Source organism: Camellia sinensis, chromosome 12, assembly GCF_055761805.1.
Source record: "Camellia sinensis isolate YWXY chromosome 12, ASM5576180v1, whole genome shotgun sequence".
Taxonomy (NCBI): Eukaryota; Viridiplantae; Streptophyta; class Magnoliopsida; order Ericales; family Theaceae; genus Camellia; species Camellia sinensis.
The window spans coordinates 114,667,578-114,684,333 of NC_138972.1; the positions used below are offsets into that span (position 1 = coordinate 114,667,578).

Below are 16,756 nucleotides of genomic sequence, written 5' to 3' on the forward strand. Positions count from 1 at the left end.
ATCGATATATGAATTGTGTGTTTGATTATAAATTATTGATTGAATTAAGTTTTGAAAATTATTTCCAAAACACATCACCAAACAAATTTTCTTATTTCACATGTCACATCAAATTTTTAAAACTTAATTCAAAATACATCTTCAAAACACATTTCAACACTCTATTTAAAAACCATAACCAAACAAATTTTCTACACTCAAATCATAATTCCACAACACACAAACTTAAAATACAACTTATACTCTCAAATCACATTTACAAAACTCTACCAAACGCTACCTCAGTCTCTTTTTTTCTTTCTCTCTACCAGATTTACATGGTATTAGAGTCCAGTTATACATTTCTGGTAATTTTCGATTTTGGTGCTTAGTCCCGTACACAGTAGCACTACACAAAACAGTTCGGAATTTCATCGTGATTCCAACGGCACCACGTCCGTCATCAGAAACGCCATCACGCGCCCCCACGCGCCGCCTTTGCGCTCGGCGCGCCTCAGCTTCCGTCACCACTCTCACACGCACCTTCACGCGCCCTCTGTTGCTGCTCACATCAGCGTCTGACGTCAGCCCTGTTTTTCGCGTGCGCCACGCCTGCTACTGTGCGCCTCACGTGCGCCACTCCATTATTGTGCACCCGCGTGCGCCAAACCTGCTCCCGTGCGCCACGCTTGCGCCAGCCCGCTACCATGTACCCGCATGCGCCAAACCTGTTCCCTTGCGCCGCTCGTGTGCCGCACGTCTTCTTGTTATCGTGCTCCTCACTACACTCTGCTAACGTGCGCCGCTGGCATCATTTTAGCCTCTGCTGACGTCATCTCTGCCCAGCACACATTTCCTAGCTATTTTCGACCTTCCGGACTCACTGGTACACTCTGTTTTACCTAATTTTGCTTCTACAGGTCTGCTCCTATTTATTTCGCGCTACTCACCTATTATTATGAATCGTCGTGATACCTTCCATACCATTTTCTGTTATTCTTAATGGTTCCAACTATGTTCTGTGGGCCCAAGCCATGTCTTCATTCCTCAAGGAAAAAAAGCTCTGGCGCATTATCACCGGGGATGTGACCCAACCGGTGAAAGACACTAATGAAACTATTGCTACTGCTACTACTGCTGCTACATATGAAGACTGACTTGAGGAATGAGACAGTAAGAACTACTAGATCATTACCTGGTTTCGAAATACCTCTGTTACCTCTATCAGTCTTTAGTTTGGTCGTTTTCAGCTTGACTTTGTAACTACTCCTGCAAAAGGCATCTGGGATTTTTTGTAAGAACGATACCAGACTACTGGTCTTGCCCATCAATATCACCTTCAGAGCCAACTTCACCGCATGCGCCAAGAATCCAGTCAGTCCATTAATGACTTTCTTTCTCAAATGTATTCTGTTTGGGACCAGCTTGCTCTTTCAGAACCCACTTGGTCTCATCGAGAAGATGTTGTTTTATTTACTATCTATCTTAATTAGCAGAGGTTGGTGCACTTTCTCATAGCTCTCACTTCCTCTTTTGAGCCCGTACGTGCCTCTGTTCTTCATCGTCATCCATTGCCCACTCTTAAACAAGCTATTTCTGAGCTGCTATCAAAGGAGACTTGTCTTGTGTCACGACCCAAACCTGCCCCTATGGGTTTAGCACCGTAACCGGCCAGTAATCCGAGATTACCGAAGGCCTACTTAACAGTAAAACAGTAATACAGAGTACAAGGGCTGGCGGAAGTCAAAACAGTAATTAAAAGATGTCCAATGAGCTGTAATAGTCTGTATGCAAAAAGACTTTTCATAACATATTCGCATTCAGAACAAAAACAGTATATACATATATCATATACAATCATTCAGGTATTCAGTTAGGGACCAAATTCCTACCATAACAGTACAATACCAATATCATTCAGTCTATACAGTCGATACAAAACAGAGACAGAAAGATGGGAAATCTAAAACACCCCGAAGCAGCCTTAGCTTGGCAGCACTTGGAACCTCAAGGTGAGGCACGATGGTTGGCTTGACAAGACAAGAGCTAATCCGGCGCTCCTAACTCCAGTCCGGTTCCTGAACACCTACATATATATATAAACAGTAAGCTAAAGCCCAGTGAATAACATATGCGTAAAGAGATTAAGAATGAATGTCATTTCAGTATTAAAAACAGTCATTTATCAGTATATCAGTCATTCAGTTTATGGCTCATAATTCATGCCATAACAGTCATTCAGAAACTATAATAGTCATATGTGGTACATCCAATAGCAAAACAGTACAGTAAGTCTTAACAGACTGAGCAGTCAATGATGGCCATCATATCAGTAAACAGTAGTGGTTCCAAACATGGAAACCGACAGAGATTTCTGTAACAGTAGCAGTAACAATTCAGTAACAGTAACTTGCTATGGATGCTACGAATACAGTTCACAAATAGGACAAACATTCATTCAGTAAACAATGTCATTTCATAAAGCAGTACAGTCATTTGTTCAGAAAATAATCTCAATTGAACATGTCTTTACAACATTGTTACTCACAGAGCACTGGGCTATAAGCAGCTAGAGCATCATCGGATGCCAACCCTACAGTTACAGAATAAACACACACTAAGCTACACAATTGGAAAATAATAACTTAATTCATAATTTGCCTCGGTGTGGTTCTACATCAATATCCTCACTAAGATGCCTTAAACTAGCCCTAAGAGTACCTAGGATGGAATGAGGATGCAAAGATGCACTTTAAAACACTTTTCAGAATTTTCAGAAAATAGGGATTTCGCTCGAGCGTGGCTTTCTACGCTCGAGCGGATATGCAGACAAAGGATCTCCGCTCGAGCATGACTTCCGTCGCTCGAGTGGACTGCAAGCTACAGTAAGAATACTAGATGCCCAAAAATCACGCTCGACGGGCGCTCGATCCACGCTCGAACGTGAGACACAAGTCCTCACTCGAGCCTGAACTCTCTCGCTCGAGCGGACTGTAAACATATGCAAAGTACTGGATACACGCATTTCATGCTCGAGCGGATTGCATGAACACAAGGCGTACGCTCGAGCGTGGAGTTCCTCACTCGAGCGTGAGTCCAAAATTTAGAATTTCTAGATTTGAACCTCAAGCTCAAAACTCAACTTAAATGCATCAAAACTCAACCTCTTGGGCCCATTTTCTGGAAAAACACTTTAAACCCATAATATAACATGTTTTGAAGAACAATTTGTAAAATCAAAGCCCAAAGGTAGTTCAATTAAACACAATTTTCAAATAAACTTCAAGAACATGAACAATGCAAATTCAACACATGCATGGGTTCCTTAAAACTCCAATGTTGTAAAACAAGATCAAATGTAAGATTTAACTTCAAAACATGGTGAGTTCATGGGCTATAACAAAAATGTGGACATGCATACAAGAATTTCTATGAAAACAACCTCAACCTTTAAGATATACACATGCATACATTATTTAAGCTTCAATTCAACTCATTAAGCCAATTCTAGACTCAACTCACTAAACTTCCATGAACCATGCAATATATGACTTAATTTAACAATTAAGAGGATAAATTCCATACCTAGGTTCCTCAATTACAAGAATGAGAGCTCAATTATGCAATTAACCTTCAATATCTTCAAGTCTCCAAGTTAAGTTTGATGAATTCAAGCCTATCCTCCTACTCTCTCTCTCTCTCTCTCTCACAATCGGTTTGCTCTAGGAAATGGCTGAGGAATGTTGTATCAAAGTGTAATAGGCTTCAAACATGAATTGATAAGTGACCCACTATCATGACATTTTGGTGAATAAGTCCAACTCTTGTAAATTAGTATTATTTAATCCAATTTAAACATACCAAATCACATTTTAACTAAATATATCATAAAATTACATAAATTCCAATTAGCATAAAACGTTAATCAATTTCAGATTCGGCCGCCGATAATGCCTTCAATTTGCAGTTTAAAACATAAAAACGAACAGATAATTTAACAGTCAAATAGATATGCATGCATTTAAACTAACACACTCAATCAATTAGCTCAAAATTTCAATCAATTCAATTACTTATCATGATCAGTCTCAGTTTAGCAGTAATTAGTGGTGTTATCAGTAAACAGTAGTGAGGGTTGTCACATCTTGGTACTCTCCAAACTCATCATGTAGACTCTGTTTTTGCCACTCCTCAGTACCGGCCATCATTTACCCAGCGGATCATTGCCTGACTTTATTGTCAGAATCAGGGCCTTCCTTCAACACATCTCCTGGTCAATTGCCCTGTCAGATCCTGCCGATACTGCAACAAACTTGGTCCTGGTCATCTACAACAGGATTGTTTTCGCAATCCATCCCGATCATCCTCCACTAGCCATTTCTCTCGCGGTGGTTCTTCTCGGGGGAGCTCTCATCGTTCCGGGAATCAGTCTCATCGCACTCCTACTGTTGCTGCTGCTGCTGCTACCTCTGAGGGTTTCTCTGAGTCACATGCTCCGTCTACCCCTCTATTTTCTCAAATAGATGTAGAGGCCATGTTCAAACACCTTCTCTTTCCTTCTGGTACACCTCCTCTTACTGCTTTGTCTGTGATCCCAGGTAACTTTTCTTGGTATTTTGACTCTGCTTGTTGTAATCATATGACCTCCAGTACTATATTTTCTTCCATCTCTTCATCTACTCATATTCTCTCAATTCATACTGCTGATGGTTCTCTCATGTCTGTCCGTTATATTGGTACTGTTTCCACATCTTCTTTATCTTTACCTCAAGTTTATCATATCCCTGCTCTCACATAAACCTTATTTTTATTGGTCAATTATGTGAACCTGGTCTAATTGTCACATTTTCTGCTACTAATTGTTTGGTGCAGGACTCTCAGACAGGATAGACTATTAGGATCAGCCATAAGCACGAACGTCTCTATGAACTCATTTACCTTCATGTTCCTGACTCTCCTTAGATCGCTGCTCCTGCATCTGCTTCCTCATTACCTCATTTTTATCTTTGGCATTGTCGCTTAGGGCATATTTCTGTTAATCGCTTAAAGTCTTTGGTTTCTAGTGGACAATTAGGTCATGTAATTTCAGATAATTTCGATTGTATACCCTGTCAACTTGCCAAACAACCTGCTTTATCATTCAATAAAAGTATTTTTGTTTCCCATGCACCTTTTGATCTTATCCATTCGGACATTTGGGGCCCCTCCCCTACTACTACTATGGGGGAATCTCGTTATTTTGTTGTTTTTATTTATGATTTTTCCCAGTTTACTTGGTTTTTTCTCATGAAAACTCGGTCTGAACTTAAACACCTTTATTATAGATTTGGCCAAATGGTCCACACCCAATTTTCAAAAACCATCAAACTTTTTCGATATGACAATGCGATGGAATATCAGGATTCAGATTTCCTTTCTTTTCTTCAGAGTCATGGTACACTGCCTCATCGTTCCTGTGCTAGCACGTCCCAACAAAATGGCTGTGCTGAACGGAAACATAAGCATATTCTTGACACTACTCGCGCTCTCCTTCTCTCTTTTTCTTACCTTGAAAACTTTTGGGGGGAAGCTGCCCTCACTGTTGTCTACACTATCAATTGTGCTTTTACCCCTGTCATCCATAATCACACTCCCTTTGAACGTCTGCATGGCACTCCCCCTCCATACACCAATCTTCGGGTTTTTGGCTTTACCTGCTTTGTTCTGCTTCAATCCCATGAACACACCAAGCTTGAACCTTGTTTTCGTCTTTGTTGCTTTCTTGGGTATGGAATTGAACATAAAGGCTTTCGCTGTTGGGATACTCTCTCTAAACGTCTTCCTATCTCCTGACATGTCATTTTCTGGGAGCACAAAATGTTTTCCTCCCTATCCTTCTTTCACTTACCCGTACTTTCCACTAATGTACTGTTTACTAATCCGTCCATAGATCTCTTCTCTGATGATTTTGATACAAGTTCCTCATTCATCGAGATGCCCTTGTTCACTTCTGATTCCGTCCAGACTGTTCTCTTTGAAGGTCTACCTCTCATTGCACCACCTCATTCTCCTCCGGTTCTTTCTTCCACCGATCCTCCTACGGGTCGACCACACCGGGTAACTCAACCTCTTATCCATCTTCGTGATTATATTGTTGGGTCTGTTGTCTTTTTTACTTATGAACCTATCTCCTATCGTAAGGCTTGTACTAATCCTCTTTGGCAGCAAGCTATGACTGATGAACTCTAGGCTTTGGACAAAACTCATACTTGGGATCTTGTTGATCTTCCTCCTGGCAAGACCGTGATTGGCTGCAAATGGGTTTACAAAATCAAGACTCATTCTGATGGCTCTCTTGAATGCTACAAAGCTCGTCTTGTTGCCAAGGGTTTCAACTAGGAATATGGTATTGATTATGAGGAGACTTTCTCCCCTGTTACTCGGCTTACCTCTGTTCGCAGTTTACTTGTTGTTGTTGCCGCTCGTCACTGGGACCTCTTTCAAATGGATGTCAAAAATGCTTTCCTCAATGGTAATCTTCTTGAGGAGGTCTACATGCAACCTCCACCTGGGTTCACTTTTCCACCTCATAAGGTTTGCAAACTACAGTGTGCCCTCTATAGCCTCAAGCAAGCGCCCCGAGCTTGGTTTGCTAAGTTCAGTTTTACTATTCATGACTTCGGGTTCCCCTCTAGCTCCTATGACTCTGCTCTATTTATACGAACTACTCCACATGGTACCACTTTTCTCTTTCTGTATGTGGATGATATGATTATCACTGGTAATGATGCAGTTGGTATTCTCCACCTCAAACGCGTTCTCCACCGTCAGTTTGAGATGAAGGACCATGGTACTCTTAACTACTTCTTAGGCCTTGAAGTCTCTCATGATTCTACTGGTTCCTATTTGTCCCAGGCCAAATATGCATTCGATCTTCTGGTTCGTTCTGGTTTTACTGATTGCAAAACTACCTTTACTCCAGTTGATTCTCAGATTCGTCTCACTTCTCTTGATGGGGATCTCCTATCTGATGCTACTATTTATCGCCAGCTCGTCGGAACTCTTTTCTATCTCACAGTGACTCGTCCTGACATTGCCTATGCTGTTCACATTGTCAGTCAGTACATGTCGACTCCTCGTACTCCCCACTATACTGCTTTACTCCGCATCCTTCGCTACCTCAAAGGCACTCTGTTCCACGGCCTTCACTACTCTGCTTCATCCTCTCTTGAACTGCGTGCATTTTCTGATGCTGATTGGGCTGGGGATCCTACGGATCGACGCTCCACCACGGGATTCTATTTATTCTTAAGGGATTCTCTTCTTACTTGGCGTAGCAAAAAATAATCCCTCACTGCCGGCTCTAGTACCGAAGCTGAATACCGAGCTCTTGCTAATACTACTCAAGAACTTCTCTGGCTTCACTGGCTCCTTGTTGATATGGGTGTTTCTTCTTCTGGCCTTACCTCTTTCTATTGTGACAATCAGAGTGCCATTCAGATTGCTTACAATGATGTTTTTCATGATCGCACCAAGCATATTGAGATTGATTGTCATTTCATTCGCCAGCATGTTACCCGTGGTACTATTCATTTTCTCCCTATTGCTTCTGCCGATCAACCTGCTGATATTTTGACCAAGACTCATCTTCCTGGGCACTTCAGTGATCTTGTTTCCAAACTCAACTTGGTGGATGCCTACTCTCCTTGAGTTTGCGGGGTTGTTAATATATGCTGTTAGGAGTTGTTTAGGATGTTCTAAATAAGTGCACTTTTTAACTTTTTGAACTAAAAAATAAAAAAAAATAATAATTATTTGGGTTAACTTTTCAACTTTTTATGAAAAAATATATATTAAAAAATTATATAAATTAATGTGTAGAAAAAAATTAAGATTGAGAATTATACAACCGTACTTTTTGACTTTTAATAAATAATGATAATTTTTTAACTTTTTAAATAATTTTTTAACTTTTAAAATTTTTTAAATACATGTCAAACCTTAATCTACAAGTTTGGCTAAACTAAAAAAGTACACTTATTTCATATTTTTATCTTTTTTAGATCATATCAATCAACATCTCCTCTGTTTGGCAAGTGAGGTTGGAGGCTTTTTTGGCTATTTTAGCCACAAAAAACAAAATAGGCTATTTTAGCCATAACAAACAAAACATCACATCCAACCCATAATCATTACATTCTTCTCTCACAAAAAAACTCAAAAAAGCCAAAAAGCCAAAAAGCCTTCCCAAACCAAGCTTTTAAGCCCAGGCTAAAATAGCCAAAAAAGCCAAAAAGCCAAAAAGCCAACCCACTTCCCAAACCAAGCCATAAAATGCTTGCTTTCGGTGCTGTAAAGGAAAGAATCCCACCTATACGCTGTAAAGAAATATACAGGGACCACACCACACACACCTTCTTCATTATAATGCTTTCGGTGCTCTTCTCTATAATTGAGAATCGTCACCATTGTAACCATTGTACAGCTGAATATACGTTCATTCAGTCTCTCTCTTTTTTTCTCTCTCTACCAGATTTACATTGGCCATGGACGTAATGACTCATTCTTCAAACTTCCTCTTACCTTCTCGTCCCACCGACAACGGACCCTCTCTATCTTACGCACTCGTCGTCCTCAACCAACCCCTCCCTCGATTCACTCCTCTCCTTTGGGAGCTCGGTACTCATTCTCACTCTCTCTCTCTAGGGTTTTGTTTTTTTGTTTTATGGTGGTGTTGTTTGTTGGCTCCTCTGTTTTGATTGTCTGATGGTGATTGTTGTGTACAGCACCACAACGTTGTATTTGCGCAGATGGTGGAGCTAATCGACTCTACGACGAATTACCTCGGCTTTTCCCTCGCGATAAACCCTCTGATGTTCGAAACAGGTTGCTATTTCTTCCTTTTTCCTCTCAATTGTTTTCAATTGTTTCTTGGTTTGATTGTTCAGAAAGTAGGAGTCGAAAGATTTTTATGGAAATTCAGAAATTTTGATCCTTGTGTCTCTCTGTAGTTTTGTTTTGATTATTTAGAATTTTTAATTTTTAATTTCTTTCGTCAGATGGTTAAAATCAATTGTTGATAGTTGTTTTACCTGCCAAATATTGGAATAAAAAGTCTGTCTGGCCTACCAAATATTGTTTGGCCCTCTCAATTGCTCATGGAAAATGCAATATTTTTTTTTTTTTGGGTTGACATGCTTTAAAACCAATTCTTGATAGTTTACCCACCAAATATTGGAGTAAAAAGTTTGGCCCTTAAGTTGCAATTTCTCTTTCTATATCTTCCTCTTCCCTCTTTTTCTTTTCTGTTTGTGTAATTCATGAGCAAAGAAAATTGGTTTTTGGAAATTTCATTGCGTGAAAACTTAAAATACTTGAATAAAAGTTTGATCCCCAGATTTGCTTTTTAAAAATGGAGTTTCTCTTTCTAACTTTTTACATTTTTTTGTTTTTTTGTGCAAAAGCCTCACTTGTTTGTGAAGGAAATGTTAAAAGAAATAATGAGAAGAAAAGAATCTGAATTTTGGGTTCCGTTTGACCAGAGTTGAACGGGACTTTTTTGTTATTTTAATCACAAAAGATAAAATAAATTATTTTAATCATAAAAAATAAAATATCACATTCAATCTATAATCATTACATTCTTCTCTTTTAAAAAAAAAAAAACTTAAAAAAAGTTAAAAAGTTAAAAAGTCTTTCCCAAACTAAACTTTTTAACCCAAGTTAAAATAGTCAAAAAAAAAAAAAAAAAAAATCAAAAGTGAACCCATTTCCCAAATGGAGGCTTAGAGTCTTCACTATATTAGACCCTACCTTCATTTGACTTGGTTTATAAAAAAATGAGGTTTATTTTGTTTCTATCACATTCGGGCCTCGTTTGGCAATGGGGCGGTTTAGACAAAAAGTTAAAAAATTATTAAAAAAATCAAAAAATCAACAATCCATACTAAAAAGTCAAAGATTATCTTCTCTCTCTATTTTTTGCACATCTTTTCAAAAAAAGGTCAAAAAATCATCATAAACATACTAATTTTTTTTAACTCATATTTTAGGCCAAGTTTGGCATGCTTGAAAAAAGACAAAAAGTCAAAAAGTCACTATCCTATTTAAGTCACATCATCTTATTTAAGTCACATCACCTCTCTAACACATCACTTCAAACCCAACCCAAACCCAACCCATATTTCATAAAAAGTCAAAAAGTACACTTATTTAGTCTTCCCAAACTAGGCCTTAATCAAATAACTAAAAAGTTACTAAATTTGCCTGTTGTCAAACGAGACCCAGTCTGGACCATATAGAAAAAGACTTGAGGAGATGTGATTAAACACAGGATTTACAGGCTCTAAATTGGGGCAGAAAGGCTGAAAGTGACATGGTCACATGATAATATGGATGGAACAATTAACATCATGTTTGCACATGATAACATGGTAGTGAACAATTTCATTACAAAAAAAAAAAAAAAAAGTGGTAGTGAATCTCGGACATCTTCCTCCAAACCCCAAATACAGCCCATCCCATAAAAAATTAGCTAAACCCTGTTGAATCTCCTTTTCCCTGTCAACATTCTAACCCCAACTTTAATTCTAGCAAATGAGGTTTTGATGCTGATGAACATTAGCTATCGTACTGAAAATGTATCTTCAGCCACAACCAGAGCAATTTTTTGCATCCTACTATTCACTTCCATTTTAGTTAAAGTGTTGTTATTAACACCCCCATCAATTATTTTAGACGTCCCATTTCTTTAGACCTCCACTTATAAATTATAAAACCTTTAAAAATTCTCTTCTCTGTCCAAATTATATCAAAATTGTCGTCGTAAAAATATTTCACCCATTAAAATGCACACCCCTACACTCCCCCCCCCCCTCCCTCCTCCCAAAACACCCCAAAAAGGCTCTCTTCCAAAACTCTAACAAAACCCATGAAGGTGGAACTTTCCAAAACCAATGAAAAAATTGTGGTAATTAAGAAGTTTTTTCTCTACTTCGTTACGAGATTTGTCAATTTGTTTGATTTTTTTTTTTTTTTCTATTACTTCTTTTCACACACACAACATAATCTACTTTCATGCTTCTTTGGTTGGTTTTTTGTCATTCATCCATGGCACTGTAATTGTATGTTTTCTATGTGAGCAAAACTGGGCAGGCTTTCATCCACCAGTCGACCCCCTGGTCGACCACCCAAGGGTGGTCCGACCTTCTTTATTTGCCTGCTTCTGCTGCTGCTGCTGCTGCTTCAGTTATCTATTCCTAAACAAACAAACAGTATTCGGGCCATTATTTCCGTATTTTGGTCATATGTTCGGGAGTTCAGTTCTAAAAAAATGACGAACAGTTTTTATTATTTTTGTCATTTTTTTCAATAAACTTACCTTTACAAGGTCAATCTCCTCTGAGCTAAGAGCCCCATCAAAGTTATGAATCTCTTCTGAATTTTTATGGTTGTACTTCTCTTGTTTCATGGAGTTGTGATTGTCAGAAAAATTTTCATTCGTTGTTATTGTTGGAGAAGTGTATGTAATCAAATGGTTGCCACCGTTGTCGTTGGAATATTGCTGTCAAAGGATTTTTAAGGTTTTGAGGGTAGGTAGGTTTTGAAGGTGAGATTTGGGTAAGATTGGTGGATGGTAATAGAGGTGAATGCTTTCATAAATCCTAATTCATGATGTAGTGAATGTGTGGGCTTAATTATGAGATGATAAGTTTCAAAATTATTGATATCATTTTTATTAATTTCATTTGAGGTTATAATTTGCTTCGTTTGGGAAGCCCAACTTGGGATTTTTTTGGATATTTTAGTCACAAAAAACAAAATAGGTTTTTTAGCCAAATGAGACAAAACATCACATCCAATCTATAATCATTACATTCTTTCTCTTACAAAAAAATCAAAAACCCTTTCCAAACCAAAAACGCCAAAAAGTCAACTCACTTTCTAAACGAATCCATTGTAATAAAAAAAGTTAAAAAATGAGGGGTCTAAAATAATTGATAGGGTACTAATAACAGTACTCTTTAGTTATCCTTCCAAATTCCCCTTTTACCCTCTCCCTAAACTCTTTTTCTAAGTATGAAAGCAGTCTCACCTGCTCAACGTCTATAATCCAACAAATCTCCTTCAAAACTCTCGCTTTCGGAACTTCCAACCTCCCAAACTGTTCTTTGTTCCACCTCAAATCCTCCTCCACCAAATTAATTTTTTTTTTTTTTCTTAGTACGAACTTGGCATACCCTTCACAACATAATTGCTCCACCCCCCCCCCATATTTTCTCCTTGCACCACTCAATTTTCCTTTTTCCTTTTTTTGTCACACAATATACATTAACAGGAGTTAGTGGGGTTAGATGTTAGTTGGGAAGGGGGAACAATAATAGTATTAACCCTCTCTCCATAGGAGAGGAACCCACAACCTCACACCAAAGTGGTGCTACACAATCACTTGGGCTGTTGCTAGTGGTTATCTTCTTGCAGTTACATGTTATCAAATTGAAAGAGACTCCACTGATGTCTACACAACATTATAGGGAAATGATCTGATACGGCTTTCATGAGAGAAAATTGAGCCATATTTGAAAAATGCTCTTGCACCACTTTAAAATTACCCTACCAAACACATTTATGTGGCATCCCATTTGTAAGCTATGGAAGACAACTCTTTCCAATACTCCTTGGCCTACTTTTCACCAGATCATACATTCTATAGAACACCACGAAAGACCATACATAATTGAGAGCACCAACATAAAATCGTCCTCTACAATTTTAAATATATCACACTAAAAAAAAATTCAACTTCATTTTCCATCCCCTCAAAGACCGTCTTGCCCCACATCACAGTCATACCTCTCTCCAATCCTCAAGCAAAGCTTTCACTACCTACCACCCTCTTATCCCCGACATTTAGGCCCCTCACATTCTGGCTAACCATTCTAATATTTATAGGGTCCGTTTGGGAAGAAAAAGCCCAGGCTTTTTTGGCTAAAATAGCCACAAAAAACAAAATAGGCTATTTTAGCCACAAAAAATAAAACTTCAAATCCAACCCATAATCATTACAATCCTCTTTCACAAAAAAAGCCAAAAAAGTCAAAAAGCCAAAAAGCCCTTCCCAAACCAGGCTAAAATAGCCAAAATAGCCAAAAAGCCAAAAAGCCAACCCACTTCCCAAACGGAGGCATAGTCAATCAACAATTACTTCCTTCTCTATTCCTTTCTTTTTGGTTACTTAGGGGTGTTTGTTATGCGGGGTGGAAATCTCTTTGTTTAGAGGGACAGTTCATGTGGAAGGCTTTTGTTAGGAGTGTTGTGGTCAATTAATCAGAATGTAATCCAAGAATTTGTGGGGTCAGAGTTTGAGAGAGGTGGTTTTACCAGCAGTACAATGTCCATGGTCTTTGTGGTGCTTTTTTGTTGATGCATTCTTAGGGATTTCTCACATGACCCTTTTTTTTTCCACTTGTCAATTTGCTTCCGGGGGCTTCATTTTTGCTGTTTGTTACATTTATATTCATTATAATTATCGTCAGGTGGTTGTGTACAATGGATCTTTTTTTCAGTAATTGAATTGTAGAAAGATCATAAATAAATACAAAATACATGGGGCATTCTCCATGTATTATCTTGGTTCTCTGTTTGTCGTGTTTTCTGGTCCCTTGTTTTAAATGTTTCTTTTTGCAATACTAAGTAATGGGTTTTGTGCCAGGTACAAGCCAGATGTAATAAAGGGAGACATGGACTCCATTAGAACGGAAGTCCTAGATTTCTATAGAAACCTGGTAAGCTTGCCATATTCTTTTTGCACAACTAATTGGGGATATTTTTGTGGAAGTTTTCTATGCATGATCCTGGCATAGTTTTTTATTCTTAAAATACATTTCTTTATTTCTTTCATTTTTTTTTTCTTTCTGTGGAATTGTAATGTCCTCAATGTTTGAAAACTCAAAACTCTGGCGTGAATGAAAAGACTTGGCCAGTTGGCCTAGTTTCGATCATATCAAAAAAGTCAAAACTTGGTATAAAGCTTCAGTTTTTGACTCCAAGAATTGGTGGATATGACGGAACAGAAAAGTGAGGCAGATGATGCACTTCTTGACTTTAGTTTTCTTTTTTTTATTTTCTCATTTAGTCATAATGTTGTGGTTAATCAATTTTTTTAATGATTATGAGGAATGAAAGCATTGTTTACTTTTGTTGCACTGAGCAACATTTTGATAATTTCATAGAGCCATTGCAAAATTCTGAATTTAAATGACCTATGTATTCTTTTCTCTTTTCCTTAATGATTTCACATATGAACTTTTTGTGACAAACTGGTCAAGTATTTACACCCAGTTGGTAACTGAGTTAGCACAAAATGTAGAAGATAAAAATATATGACTCTCAACAGTAAAATGGCTTCATCTCAATGGTATGATTGTGCTGTTCCATATGAGTTGACGTAGCATCTTACCATTGACAGTCAAGTGCTGGTTGTACACATTTAATTTGATTTTGATGTTATTTTTGCTATTTGTATATGATTTGAGCTTGTTTGTGTTATTGTATGAGTTTCCTTTTTCATATTTGTCCTCATTGTTGTCCAATATGTATATATGCAATAGTAATGCTACTCTTACCACATGTTGTTCACCATCTAATGTGGGGCACCTACAATGGTTGGATATAAATGGCATTTACATGGAACCCATTATATTAATAATTGCTAGTGCGCCACATCAGATGATAGACAAAACATGGTAAAAAAATGTGGTCATCCTGACATTATTGTATATGCAATGCTTTATAACTACAAATCTCAGTATGTTGTCCTCAATTGAAAATAGGGGACCAAGATAGTGGATGAATCTCAAGATCAGGACACCACAGATCTCCATAAATGTGTAGCATTAATATGTGAGGACACACCAACCGTGGATAAATCTAATGTAAGTTGCACAACATGATCTTTCCAAAGTTTTTTTAGTGTATTGCTCTCATTTGTTTCAGCTTTAATTTTATTATTGCTCCTTGACCGTATTAATTTCTATTGAAAGTGGAATAAGTCAACTAACGTCGATTGGGAGCTGGAAAGTGAAAATTTGTTATACTAGCTACTAATGATTTTGTATTAAAATCACCCACCATGCTTACTTCGATTGCCACTTCAATTGGTTTTTATTCCTGTTTAAATTACAGTTATGCATTCTTGTGGCCGGAGCACTTGGTGGAAGATTTGACCACGAGGCCGGCAACATCAACGTTCTATGTTGTTTCTCAACCGTGCGAATAATTCTTTTATCTGATGATTGCCTCATCCAACTCCTTCCAAGGACTCACCGTCATGAGATCCAGATTCAGTCCTCCGTTGAGGGCCCGCATTGTGGACTTATCCCCATCGGAATGCGTTCTGGAAGCACTACAACCACTGGTCTCCAATGGGATCTCAGTAAGTATATCTTGCAATAACATTGCATCACTTTGTTTCTCTTTATTTTAATTTTTTTTTATATTGTTTATTCGTTTTTAATTTAAATCATTTCTGTTGCAGATGGTACAGAAATGAGATTTGGTGGTTTGGTAAGTACATCGAACATTGTAAAAGAAAGGAAAATAACCGTGCAATCTGATTCAGATCTACTTTGGACAATATCAATTAAAAAACCCTAGAGATTATTGTTTTCAAGATGAAGCGTGCGATCTGCCGATGACACGGATTCTCCTAACCTACATTGCTGTGATCCCAACAAATTTGAAGAACTGAGGGAAACCTGAATAGGCAGTTCCTTATGTTCTTTTTCATCTTCCTTTTTTGTTTTTTTTTTAATTTACTTTTCTTTTTTTCTTTTTCAAATTTTATACCAGATTTAAATTTCCATTTGAAGCGGTCTGGTAGACTTAAAGCATTATATATATTACTGAATTAATAATGTTGTATTGTAAATACCTCTTTGATTCTCGAAGTTATTTTTACATTTCTATATATTTTTGCTGAATTAAGAGTTGATAATTCTCTTGAGAGCTGATTTCCATGGACACTGCTGTTGTTGAATGCTAGAACATGAAACTGGACTTGGGTTCTACCGGATTGTTCATCTGGATTAAGGACCTGATGGTGCAGCTTCGAAGATGATAATTAGAAAACATAAGTCAAAAGCATCTCTTTTCTGATTTTTAGATAATCAGTTTTTTTTTTTTTTAATTTATTTCCAACAATATGTCATTTTTGTCTAATAAGTTGAGCTAAAGCTGTATCAAAATGTCTGATTTAGACTTGTACAATAAAAAATTATATAAACAGCTATGATAGATTGCACCAAACAATCTTTGAAGTCCTGGTCCAACATAGAAAACAGGCACCGAAGAAGTATGTGATCATATACAGAAAATATTTTAACATTTCATTTAATTAAACATCATCAAAATTGAAGTTATATTGCAGAAGAAATGTATATGAGAGTGTATATGAATAGAAAAATGATATATAAGTCCGCATTTTAAATTTATTTTATAGATTTAATGATGTGTAATGGTTGATGATTAAAAAATATATGAGATAAATTTATTACCATATCATTAGATTTAAAAATTGAGTCTAACTTTTAGATTTGTATGGATTGGCACCAAAAAAGTATGTAATTGAGGACTTGATTTACGCAAAATATTTATTAAAAAGTTAGTGTAATGCTAAATTAATGTAAGTGGAAAATTATTTGCACTATTTAATAATTCTTTAAACAATTTACAAAGTAATGCTAAATTAATGTAAGTGGAAAATAATTTATACTATTTAATAGTTCTCTTAAAAAATATA

The 16,756-nt window shown here is 37.3% G+C and overlaps 1 protein-coding gene across 1 annotated transcript; it reads left to right on the forward strand.

Moving 5' to 3' along the window:
• The first annotated feature begins 8,215 nt into the window (after positions 1-8,215).
• TPK1 (thiamine pyrophosphokinase1) lies at positions 8,216-15,952 on the forward strand. Its single transcript, XM_028212980.2, has 6 exons — positions 8,216-8,637; positions 8,745-8,844; positions 13,670-13,742; positions 14,790-14,891; positions 15,142-15,391; positions 15,494-15,952. The coding sequence occupies exons 1-6, from the start codon at positions 8,505-8,507 to the stop codon at positions 15,610-15,612; spliced, it is 777 nt and encodes a 258-aa protein (XP_028068781.2). The 5' UTR covers positions 8,216-8,504; the 3' UTR covers positions 15,613-15,952.
• Positions 15,953-16,756: the final 804 nt, after the last annotated feature.